Source organism: Terrapene carolina, unplaced genomic scaffold, assembly GCF_002925995.2.
Source record: "Terrapene carolina triunguis isolate 2854851 unplaced genomic scaffold, T_m_triunguis-2.0 Scaffold96, whole genome shotgun sequence".
Taxonomy (NCBI): domain Eukaryota; kingdom Metazoa; phylum Chordata; order Testudines; family Emydidae; genus Terrapene; species Terrapene triunguis.
This window is the reverse complement of record NW_020664447.1, coordinates 56,796,623-56,809,987: the sequence shown is the minus strand read 5'-3', so window position 1 is coordinate 56,809,987 and position 13,365 is coordinate 56,796,623. Positions and strand designations below refer to the sequence as shown.

Below are 13,365 nucleotides of genomic sequence, written 5' to 3'. Positions count from 1 at the left end.
AAATGTTCCATGATCTCACTGTCCATTTCCATGCATGTTAACGTTTAAGCTGTGTTCTGATGGTCTAACTCATTTATATCATATTCTGTATGGATATTGTGTATGTATTTTTTAACAACATTTAATATTGGATAAAATATCTTTGTACTTAAGAAACAAGGCTCTGCACTCTTCTGTTTTTTTTTAAAGCATATCATTAGGATATAGCAGTGAATAATGATGATGATAATAATAATAATCTTTATAGACTTACCTTGTGCACATTACCTATAATTTTTTTTCTACAGACATTGATGATACTCAAATTCTTCCACGTCCATCTCGAGTCAGACATTTTTCACAGAGCGAGGACACGCCAAGTGAAGTTTTTGGTGCACTGAATGAGGAACAGCCACTGCCAAGAAGCAGCAGCACATCTGACATCCTGGAACCATTCACAGTTGAACGAGCCAAAGGTGCAGTTCCTGTCATTGACAGTTCATCCCATCATGCGCCAAGCTTACAGAGTTCCACTGAGACCTCTTCAATATATAGATCCACTGAAAGTCATATTACTGATACGAATAGCAGAGAGTCCTCCTTGGAAGTTGGGGATAGTATTTATGACCATCTCTGTCATTTGATAGGGCCAGTAGATCTTGCAAATACATCCTTTGAACAAAGCCAGTATGTTGACCTTGAAGGTGAAGATGATCTTCTTTCCTCTCTGAGAGAATATCTTAAGGAAAAAGAAGAACCTTGCAGTCACTATGAGATAGATAAATTTGAGGCTTCTCCTCCTGAAGTCGATACAACAGAAAATAGAAATGATAGTTCACCACTGGATGAATTAGAGTATAGAGATCAGACTGTTAAATATGCAAGTAGCAACACTGTTGCCGAAAGAGCTGAACATGTAGAACAAAACGAAAGTGGCTTTATAAGTAATATTGCACCTACCCAGCTAGACAGTTTTACAAGAAATCAAGCGATCGATAAAGCCAAACAATTAAATATTGATAAACAAAATGAAAGCTTATTTGAGCATGGGTCAAGTAGCCCTGATAACAAAGAAAGGAAGAGATACCTGTACAGACAAACAGCCACTGAAGTTGATGTAGATGTAGCTGTGGAAGTAGCTTTAGCTGAAAAGCCTAGAAGTGCCCAGTTTAATGAAAAAATAACCTACACACGTGTTATGCATGCAAAGAAAGTTCTACCTAAAGCACCATTTAACCCTGAAATGCCTCACGCTACAGGCAAACTTTTACCAACTAAAAGGAGTATATCTGAAACAGTAACCCATAAGGCCAAAATCATGAAAATAACTGCTAAGAAACGAAATAGTGTTCATGTTACTTTTAGACCATCTACTGAGTCTGTTCAATTTTATAACCCTTTAGAAAACAAAGAGGCCCCCTGGAGGGCAAGACTTCGTAAACTCAGTGGCTTCAGTAGTGGTAGCGGTAGTAGCAACACAAGCACCAGCTCATCTGCTGTCTTGGAGCTAGTCAGACCAGGAGTATATAGACCTCTAGATGCAGCCAATGCAGCTTCAGTTAGTAGTAAACAGACTAAGGAATCCACAGAAGCTCAAACACCCATTTTGCAGAAAGAAGGTATTGCAGCTAATCAGTTGCATAATCGTAGTGCACCTAGGTCATCAGGTCAGGAGTCAGGACCACAGCAGGGCTCCCTGGGTGGTGTTTATAAAACTGTTGTACATGCTCTTTCGAAGCCGAAGGCAAATGTTTCCCCACAGAGGCAGAACAGAATACCAGCAGAGGCTCCACTGAGGGATCTGTACAGTCATGTAATGGGCTATTTTGGAAGGAAAGCTGCAGGTGAGCACTAACAGTGTGCACAGTGCAAAAGGAGAAAGGCAGCACCAGTTTGGCTTAATGCAACTGAAGCAAGCTCTTATAAGCAATCAAAAGGCTTTGGGATGATCACTGCTTTCCCTGTTTGGTTATGCATGCGCCTTTAGCCAGCTGAAATTTTCCCCAGCATAAGTTATGTTTACATACTTTAAATTACTAATTTCCCTTTTAAAGATACTTAGTTGAACCTCTTTGCTGCTGAAGACCATCAAGTTAGGGAAGAGGAAGAGACAGTAAATGACCTACCAAGGGATCAAATGCAAGTCTCCCTGCATCATAGCCTACACTAGAGGGCTTTGAAATTCAGCCTACTATATGGCTTTCAGATTTTTTTTTTTTTTTTTTTAATTTCAAGTGGAATAGTAAGTCCTGGTACCTATTGTTTGTCTGTCTGGTAAAAAGACTCGGCTATCGGCTAAAATTGCTAGTTCATTTAGTATGTTTTCTTCCTCCTCCTCCTTCTCTCCTCCAAAACAAAAAATTCTCCCAAAATTAGGCTTTGAAGTTGAGACTTGGCTTTTAATCAATTATGTAACACATACAGAATATTTTTAACATTAAATAAAACAGAGAAATTTCCTCTTATTTGGATGGTTTCATTAGAACAATCCAATGTGGCTTTAGTAATTTTTTGTTTGAACCATTTCAAAACATGCTTTGGCCTTTCTGTATGCATTTACTGAAGTGGATGCAGTTACACCTTGGCAATCTCTATCATTGCTTTCTTTTTCTTTGGATCATGGATGTGCATAAAGGTCTCATGGTAGTCCTTCTTCAGCTAAATATGGGACCTCTGTGGACTGATCAAACAGAACAAGGCTATTGTTCTAATATTCATCATCTTAGTTCACATTTTAAATAACCTTAAATGAACAATAAATTAACTTTCAGCAGTAAGGTAGGTTTTCCTTTTTACACTGTTATGCTAGCATGATTAACAGAATGTTCTGTCATGCATCCTGCATTGAGATGTTAATGCCACCTGAGGGCAGTCTTTGTAGGCATAGCACAATAACAATCTGGGCAGTGGTACTAGTATCATAGTGTCTCAGAAAAAAGATTCTTTCTATATCATTTGTTTTAACATATTTTATGTAGTTTCTCCAAGATAAACAGTTTACATTTGCAAAAGTATTGAGACACAAATTATTTCAAAATATCATTTTATTTGAAATTTTGATATTAAGGTCTTATGTTAAATTCATATTATTTTCACTGTAGTCTCCTGAGCGATAATTTTTATCTAAGAATATGAATTTGAACAAATTGCAACCTTAAAGGCTAAAATGCTATAATTAGATGTAACATTCATAGTATAATTAAGGCAATGTAATTCTATAAAATGTGGAAACTAAAAAAGATAGAAATTAATTAGTTGTTCATAAATCACTGACCATTTTAAAGAGTTTTTTGAGTTTGTATTCCATGTTGCACCATATATTATTTTTATTCCATAAGATTTTATTTGCAAGTATACTAACTGTATACAGTACTACATTGACATTTATCATATTTCTTTATCTAGTGTACTTTCTTCTCCAGCATTGTTCCTCATTAGAAATAATAAAAATTCTTAGGAGTTGTATTTTTTTTTGTGATGTGGAGGAAGGGAGGAGGGATGTATGCTGTATCCTTAAAGCAAGCATTAACAACTTTGAGTAGTGCTTATCTGTAAGCTTTCTTGCTCTTTAAGGTTATACTGGAAATTGACTAACACCTGCTTAGTGGGGAGGAAAAAGGAGATTTACTAATTCTTAAAACTGAATCTATTCAAGAGGAGAAAACTCTTAAATGCATGTTTGGGAAGTAAATTTTTTTTACTGACCTAGGTTTCTTGATTTGACTTCTGTTTTTTAAAATGTATTTTTAAAAGTATCCCTTACTATATGTAGTCATTCATTTGCTTTTAGTCAATAGAGAGGACATGAGTCAAAAGCTGCACCCTCTTGCTAGCGATATTGGCAGTAGCAATACAAATGTTCCTGACCTCATGGATGAGTTTATAGCTGAGAGACTCCGCAGTGGTAGTGCATTGGTAAGCTTTTATGATTTTTTTTTTTTTTTTTTAAAAACAATATGCAAATACATTTATATATTTATTTATTGATCTAGTTACAGAAATATTTTATTCTGGATTTTAAGAAACAGAAATATATTATTTGAAAATTACTGCCCATTAGATTGTAAATCCTGTTTTTTTTTTTAAGTCATGTTGCGTGTATATTATGTCACACACCATGACTTAGAAAACAGGATTTACAATCTAATGGGCAGTGACATAATATTTACACACCATTTTATGCTAAAATTCTTCATTATTGATCCTGCAAACAATGTCACTTCATGCAAGTTAGTATTCTGTTGCATCGTCTCTTTGGGTTGAATGGCACTAATCCTGAGCATAGTTACTTGTATGCATAAGTGTTTGCATGATCAAAGCCTGAATGTGTGTATTAACATACACAGTGTGGTATTGTATATTGTTCTGTGAAGGTGTATTCACTGACACAATCTAGAAAACTAAATATTTTTTAATGGTGTATAGTTTGCCTTCACTTCTTTTCTTTTCACTTCTGTTTATCAAGATATTTTTGTATCAATAGCTTTCTGCTCTAGAGCCTGACTTTTTCACTCTTGCCATATTTGATTAGTAATGCCATGTTTGAGATGTCCTCATTCATAATCATGTAAGCAGTTCTGTATTACAAGCATTGGATTGAGTTATCACTGAATGATTATGAAAAGAGGCAACTGATTGGAGAAGATAAATGTTTTGTTAATTGGCAGCGATGGGAAAGGAAAAATATAAAATTACTATTTTATTGCAAGTTTTTCTGTCAATGAAGAGACTGAATGGGAAGCAATTTAAATTTATTTCAAACTTAATGATCACTCCAATTTTGTGTGGCTAGCAAATTCCTTTTCAGTAGGTTGTGGATGTATCCAATGCCGTTCTAAGGTTTGCTTACATATAAAGTTTTCAAAGAGTAGTTGGGCTCCTTAATAGCATGGGGTAAAGAAGGAACAATTTCCATGTAGTTAGTTTGGATTGATTTATCTTCATATCTGATGAATGATAGATAAGTGGCAAGTGATTTGCCTTAAATGTCTGTTCAAATGCTGGTTTTTTCTCCTTCAAAGGTACATCCCATGTTTATCAGATTTGAACTGTTGGTGCACAATATATTGCATAGTCCCAATACAGCCTACAGCATGTATAGAACAAATTGCCAATCCTTTATCTTGTTGCCATGTTCCATTATTCAATTCCAAAACCACTGAATTTTTGGCCAATCTCTGTGTGTATTTAAAGATGTATTTTTTTTTAATTACACCATTCAAAATCATTTGACTCAGATGTTACTTATGCTCCTCGTTCTTAGAAAAGATCTGGTTCTTTCTCTATATGACTCAAAGTTGAACATCATGTGTTGTTACTAAGGAATGAATAACCTTCTACTCATAAAATCAAATTAACCCTTACTATAAAATGGAAAATGTTAACTGAATTATATCAAAGTCATAAACTCATTCTATGGTTTTGGTAAATCAGTTTATTCCCAACAAAACAGAAATAGACACAAAGGGCAGATGAGTAAGGAAAAGGGAAGAACTTGCTTTTAGAAGTAGGTGGTCAGACATGTTGACTGTGCCTGTTATCAGTTCAGGCAGGAAACATGGCTCTTACCTCAGTGTTATAGAAAGTTGTGGTCCCTGCTGAGGTCAGCTGGAATGAGGAATTGAGACCAAGTTGCTGGATGGAATTCTCCCTTGATCTTATGGCAGATTTGTAAAGGGAATGTCAGGCAAGGTCCAAATTGTTAGCCCAACAAGTGCTAAGTTGTTAGATCCATAGACTCATAGAATATTAGGGTTGGAAGAGACCTCAGGAGGTCATCTAGACCAACCCCCTGCTCAAAGCAGGACCAACCTCAGCTAAATCATTCCAGCGAGGGCTTTGTCCAGCTGGGCATTAAAAACCTCTAAGGAAGGGGATTCCACCACCTCCCTAGGTAACCCATTCCAGTGCTTCACCACCCTCCTAGTGAAATAGTTTTTTCCTAATATCCAACCTTGACCTCCTCCACTGCAACTTGAGACCATTGCTCCTTGTTCTGTCATCTTCCACCTCTGAGAACAGCCTAGCTCCATCCCCTTTGGAACCACCCTTCAGGTAGTTGAAGATCCTAGAAACATCAAACTTATGTCATGAAAACTACACCAACCTGGTGAAACCTGTAATTAAGATTAGATAATAGGGAAAGGACAAAGGAAAGAACAGATCAGGTCTAGTGTTTAAAAAAACCAAAAAAAAAACCCTCTCACCTGTTACCTTTAGTCTCTTAACTTTTAGTTCATAGAAAAGTTCAGGATGTTTCATAAAAAAGCTTTTCCAGATTTTTTGAGTTCTCCATCCTCACCCAAATAGTCCAAACTTGTTAAAGGGGCAATTGTGAGAGTCCAGGAACACACACACAAGGTTTCAAACACTTCAGTCTTTGCTGGGTAAGAAAGGATCTGTAGGTTCCATCGTCACAATACATTGAAAAGGTATTCAAGTGAATATTGAGTATTATGTTTAGTGTCTAGGGAATTAAGATATACATAGCATTTGACTCTTGGTGCATATCGAGATTCTGCTTTCAGTTTTGTAGGCTGCAAGTCAAAATTTGTCAAGATTGTTTTATGGAGTTTTTTCTCACAAATACTTAATGAAAGCTAAGGTTGAAAAATTTGTTTAGTATTTTGGAGATAATTTTCAAAATATTCTCTCCCCATATTCTCTGCATCTCTCTAGTTTTAGCAAATATGTTTCACATATTGGCCTCATTCCCACTCTTTTGAAGTGCATGCACATTTGTTTGTTCCCTATTTTTGATGCGCAAAAAGCCCAATGCACAGGTGTGAGTAAGGGATTTGTGTGCACAATGTTATATGCACGTGCAAGATCCACATTTATTACTGGTTCATTGGGTTTTTTGCACACACAACGTAGGCACATGAAAAGTTCACAAAATGTAGGCCCTAGAATTCTCTGCACTGAGCATTTTTTTGATACAGCTTTAAATACTGGAAGAATGGGTTCAATTATTTTTTAATTATTTTAATAAAGGAGGTAATTTCTAATTAAAACATTGTAACTTGTATCCTTTCAATAAACTAAGTGCATTTTACAAAAAAATATACTTTTAAAAAATATCTATATACATCATAATATCTGGACATTTTGAATTTGGTTATTTGTGAACTATTTCCCTGAATATTGACATTTGTAAATGTGTGATAACTGCTTGCTGTGAATAAGGAAACTATTAGATTGTAAAATACTTTATAATTCTTCAATTTTTAGAATGTAACAAGAAGAGGAAGCAGTCCTGGCAGCCTGGAAGTTCCAAAAGACCTTCCTGATATATTGAACAAGCAGAGCCAAATGCGCCCTATAGATGATCCAGGTGTGCCTTCTGAATGGACGTCTCCTGCCAGTGCAGGAAGCAGTGACCTGATCAGTTCAGATAGCCATTCTGACTCATTCAGTGCTTTCCAGTATGATGGCCACAAATTTGAAAGCAAGTATATTTTTCCAAAAGTAGTAACGTTATTTTTATCTATGCATATTAATTTCCATTTTTAAATAGGTTGTATACAGCTGTCTCATGAACAGGATTTCATATGAACATCCCCTTGATGTTATCAATAGTTTAGTTAGTGAAGTAATATAGTTCTTGAAAGATGCAGTAATTCTTATTAAAATAGCTTTATTCGCTATTTGTATTGTAGTAGAGCCCAAAGCAGAAATGGGGCCTTACTGTGTAATGTGTTGAACAACCACACCACACAACATACCTCGGAAGATATGGTCCCTACACTGAGGAATGTCTTCATGCATTCATTTTGGAAGTCTTTTTTACTTCCTTGAAACATCAGTTTAAATATAAAAAAGTAAAAACCTTTCTTAGTATACAATCTTTTTGACTATGTAGTTAGGAATAAGAACGAGGAGTACTTGTGGCACCTTAGAGACTAACAAATTGATTTGGACATAAGCTTTCGTGGGCTAAACCCACTTCATCGGATGCATGCAGTGGAATAGTGAAGCAAAATACTACCTGATAAGAGACAGCTAATTTATTAAACCATTTTTCTTTGAATTTTTTTATTCATGCCACTCCCATTCTTGTTAATGTGAAGAGGCTACAAGCCTCACTGAGGACACACCTTGTACAACCGAGAAGTGATGGGTTTTCTTTGGAAAATCTATATAAAGTGTAGGAATTATTTACTTTAGAAGTTAAATAACTACCAGATAAAACCTGTGCTTTCTTACTGGTGTAATTTGTAAAGTGTAAAAAAGCCAAAAAAAGGGGTGAGAACTAAAAATTACAAAAAGAGACTGTGAATCTCAGTAATGATTGAACCTGGTGATGCTCTAAACAAAAAGAGACCTCAACCATGCTTGTAGCTGTTTCCATCACTTTACACTGACTCAACAGATATTGTAGGCTTCAGAGCGACACGTGGAATGACAATCCTGGAATCTTACTATATAGCCATAACTATAGCAGAGCGACAAAAGCTATGTTGGCTAAACTGATTTGAGCATGAAATTTTGTCTTTAGTGTTATAATCTCAAAGCTGTTAAATCTAAAACTCAGTACTAAATTGATTGTTTTATATCCTATTTGCAGAAAACTGTCATTTGCCATAATATTCTCAATTAAAGTTGATACTTAAATGTTTTCTTTTAGGCACCCTAGGGCTTGTTTACATGGAGACTTAGTGCTCGGCAAGCTAGGATGTAAATCTACATCGCACTAGCATGCTGTTTAGACCATTCTGTGATGCCCTAAAATTTCTGTCGTGCTTCAGAGTGCACTGTGGAACTTGTAGTACACAGTAGCAGAATCCACATGGCCAGTTAGCACTTGGCAAACTGGTGTGGCATATATTCACACCTTGGTTTGCTGCACACTGTCTCCATGTAGACAAGCCCTCAGTGTTGAGAGCAGATTCCATAATTTGTGCATTATATTATACCTAAATGATGAGAATGAAGTAAAAATATTTGACCTTGCCAACTAATTAGAATGCAGAATATGCAATAGCAGTGTGTTTTGCATAACTCAGTTTTGTGACTGAACCTGGAGAAGCATTTGAAATAGTAAATGGTTTCCTACTTAAATGTTGGTTTTGGAGTAATTTGCTTGAGCTGTTTATTGTTAACATAAAGGGGTGTATACATTTTTACACGGACCATTTTGGAAGTGTCTTTGGTTGGCAATGTTCTTTAAGTTCGTGTTCATCAACAATGGTATAATTAACCACGTAGGTCTTTCCTTACTGTAGATTTCAGTTTTGGCACTGATGCTGGGACACCAGCTTCCACTGAGATGGATGCAATTTCAGGACATCAGCAGAGTGCCGAGGAACAGGAAGTGACTAGTCTAACTACACTCCACATTGATTCTGAAACAAGCAGTCTTAACCAGCAACCATTGTCTGCTGAAGCTGCAACTATTACTGGTAAAGTAGTTGTAAAAATAAATAGATTTTAATTTCAAATATTTTCCCATTCATGCTGAAGAATACAGGTAGCAACTTTGCAATTTAATATATTTTCTGTGTACAGTGATATTTGGAATTCAGGTATTGTGTTAATTGAAATCCTTATGAAAACTGAGTGAAATAACCTGACTAGGAAAAACTTCCTGTTGACTTACATGATCAGCAGATATTGACATAGTGCTAAGTATATGTTTAGTCTTTTCTGGAAAAACTGACAGATTTATCATGTGGAAAACTGTGAGCACATAATATACTGTATCTCATTGATGAAGTGTTACCAACTATTTTTATCGTTACTAGAAAAACAACTAATTTTTTTTATATAAATAACTCTTTAAAGTACTCTGGTATACAGTACTTTTTCAGATCAACTTACAGCTACATCATGGGATGCCTGAGACACTCCTACCTCTTATGTTCTCTCAGGGTGGTCTGTTATGGAGCTTGATGCTTTTGATATGTAAAACATCAACAAATGTGCTGCATACAGTCCATGTTCACTTAAATGTTGAGTTATTAGGTTTTTCTCTTCTCCCCACCCTTTTTAACGTGGTAAAAATCAACCTCTTGAGAACTAGATCGTGGAAAGAATCTTCTCCAAGGAGCATCCTGAGGAAGTGTCTGAGTTTACTAGGGCCAGGATTTATGGATTCCATAGCCAGTTTCACATCCCTTGTTCTCTAGCTGTTTTGTATAATGCTGTGCGAGTTGCAAGCCAAGGATCAAACATGCTTGCTACTTTGAAGTTTCATCTTTGCGACAGAACATCTGTACCCTGGGCTGTGGGTGTCTATAACAAATCAAACTCCTGCATTTTGAGACATACTGAAGACATCTCTACTTTTGGCAGATGAGCCATAGAAATACTCTGTTCCTTTCCTGAAGCTGTCTTTATACTCAGAGAAGCATGGTACTAGCTTCCCTTAGACATTTTTTTTAGTCCCCTCCATATTTATAAACTGTAGTAGCTTTGTTCAGTTGTACTCTTGCTGTCTTAACACTTCCATGCCAAAGAAAGAATTAAGAGGATTAATCTTACTGCCCTAGTTTCCTTCAAATTGTTGACATTTTGGATATTGTTTGTTGAGCCAACATTTCAGGGATAGGCAATTTTTGTTTGGCAAAGATATTTATTTTTGTTAATTTTTTAGCTCTGCTTTCCAGTTTCTTAGTGGGAAATTTTCTTGCTGGAGTATTAACAGGAAATGAATGAGTTTGTCAATCACTGTTCTTTCAGTAGCATTAGAGCAAAGTGATTCTGCAGTACGCTTTGTAAGAATTAGAGGCAACTGTGATGGAGTATCCTTTAGTTTTCTCAAAAGAACTCAATGGCTTATCAAATTCTGCATAATTAGTCTGCCCTTTCCTTTCCAACTCCTGTACAGAATTGTTTTGGTCACTATATCTTTCTATGTGGAGAGAGCAGAAAACAGGAGAAGAAATAAAATAAACTTTATTTTAAGAGGTTTTAAAGACCGTACTTGATGTACTCTCTTCCCCATGCCTCCCTCACCCTAAAATAAGTATTTTCTGCTTCTGTGTGGAAAGGAGTAAATAATGTCCTTTCGGAGAAGTCCTGGAACTTATTAGCCTGAAATGTGCATTTTAAATAAGGCCTGAGGAAAAGATGGAGAACAAGCAACCAGTAGCTAATAAAAGTCCTTTACCTTTTAACTACCAGAGGGAAACAGTATGCTGTGTTGCAGAGCAGTGCTGAAAGGGGGAAAAGTACTTCCCCAGGATATATTGGTGGTGGTTTTCAGATTTTTTTATTTGGTGTCCGCTTTCGTGAACTGGTACTATCTTTTTATTATAAGGGCATTAATTACAATTCCATATTTAAGGTTGTGTTGAGTTTTTCACTTGAAGCAGGAATCCCTGTATTTCACAGTTGAGCAATTTAATTTAGTTTCCTTATTTACCATAATTACTGTTCAGACAACAATTGAATTTACTTTAATGCTTTCTGGATATTATAAATCTAACTTTTAAAGAGAGAACAATTAATTAAAAATCATTGTTTAGCCTTACCTTTTTTTTATTTTTGTTTTGTTCTTGTAGCTAAATTAGTTGCTTTTGGAACTTCACATACATACATGTTTATCATGACATCTCCGATATAGGCTACATTTGTCTAAATTTTAAAAATCAGACGTTTCAACCTTTTCATTGTAACAAGTTTATTTATGCTTAGGTAAGCCAGTGGTTAAATCACATATCTCCCATGTTCTCTGCTACTTAACTAAGCTGCCTGAGCTCGGCTGCTTATGCGGATCTCCAGCCAGCTCCTGACTCAGAGGCAAGGTGAACTATGAGGCAAGAGAAGCAGAACTGGAGAACAGAAACATATCAGACACCTGCTCTCCTTTCCCAGGCCTGTCGGTAGTGGAGACCTGACAAGGATACCAAGAAATAATAAAACATCAGGAGATGTCTTTGCAGCATTGCTCCCCAGCACTGAATTTTACTTCCCTTGGTAGTTGAAGGAATAAGAATGTTCATTTAGCTACAGTTTGCTTGTTCTTTGTATTTTCTCTGGCCCTATTTTTCACATGCAGGGATTTAGACACCAATTAAGTCATATGACTTAAGCATATATGTAAAATCTATACCTATTCAGAAAAATATTCACTTCAGTGGGACTTAAACACATGCCTAAATGCTTTTACTGAATTGGGATCTTGGTGAAGGAAGGTCGGAAGAAACTTGTTTGGTTGAGAACACTGAAAATATTGTCAGAGAAAATAAATACTCTAAAACGATTTGTACTTAATGTAGATATTTGTCAATTAATCCATGAACACGTTTTGGTATCAATTTATCACTTGACTGATGACTTCTTTCACAGCACTATTCACATGGACATCTGCTTGTGGTGTATATCTTTTCTTGGCCAGATTTGATTATAAAAAGAGCTCAGGGGTTTTTTTAATGTTATGTTTAGAAAACTTTTCAGAAGTTCAAAGAAATAGAAAAGATTTTTAAGGTAACTTTTAAAAAATTGCATTTACAGGCTCTGAAAGTGCTTCTCCAATCCAATCTGCTCTTGGATCCCGATCACAGACACCTTCTCCTGCCACTCTGAATGCAGATCATATTGAGCAGAAGGATCTGCAGCTGGATGAGAAGCTCCACCACTCAGTTTTACAGACGCCAGATGACCTAGGCAATATCTGGAATAGAAAACTTTAAAATTGTTCTTTCTTTCTTTTTCAATGCAATATAATTAATAGCTAGTATTCCTTCAGTATGGAACAGTCTCATACAAGGCTTTTATATTAATTTACATTGACAGATTTTGAAACTTTTGAATGAAAATAATTTCCTTAAAGTTACAGAAAGCCCTGTGTTTTTTGTGTACCACTGCAGGTGCTTATCAGTGGATTATTTGGATTATCAGTCCAAAAAACCTTTTAATTGTTCTTTTTATGTTTTAAAATCACAACAATTTAATGTAATGTGCAGTATTGTCCAGAACTGCATCATCACTAATACATAAGTAATGAAGCATCATTACATTTATATGATGCTGTAATGTAATTTTAGAATATCTTTTGTTTTTCTCTTCTGATTTATACAAACTCTTAGTTGAGGCTAAATGGTACCCATTTAATTGTGTGGCACACTTGCTTTGTTGAAATGTTTGTAAGTCAAGAAATTGATAGTTGTTTATGGAAAGGTAACTTTTTTTGCTGACCCTATATGAATCAACTATACCTAACTGCCAAACTTCATGCACAACAAACCCTTAACCACTATGTTGTAAATGCAGTAAAGGTATATAGAGAATATCTACCCTATTGTACATAGCTGCATTTTCCTCCCACATATCCTATATGAACCACTGACCCAAATTCCAGACCCTCCTCCACAACTCACTGACAGACAGAGAGATATATATATATATATATATATCTATATCTATATATATATATATATATAT

General features: G+C 35.7%; 1 protein-coding gene across 2 annotated transcripts in view; it reads left to right on the top strand.

The window, feature by feature from the left end:
• RALGAPA1 (Ral GTPase activating protein catalytic alpha subunit 1) overlaps positions 1–13,365 on the top strand; it is a 240,762-nt gene that overhangs the window by 94,524 nt on the left and 132,873 nt on the right. The window contains exons 17-21 of one of the 2 annotated variants that reach the window (XM_024195992.3): positions 288–455; positions 3,770–3,894; positions 7,210–7,426; positions 9,204–9,380; positions 12,436–12,588. In XM_024195992.3, coding sequence (XP_024051760.2) covers positions 288–455; positions 3,770–3,894; positions 7,210–7,426; positions 9,204–9,380; positions 12,436–12,588 — 840 coding nt within the window. Of the gene's footprint in view, positions 1–287; positions 1,824–3,769; positions 3,895–7,209; positions 7,427–9,203; positions 9,381–12,435; positions 12,589–13,365 lie in introns of both variants that reach the window. The other variant, XM_026651454.2, reaches the window with a different exon arrangement.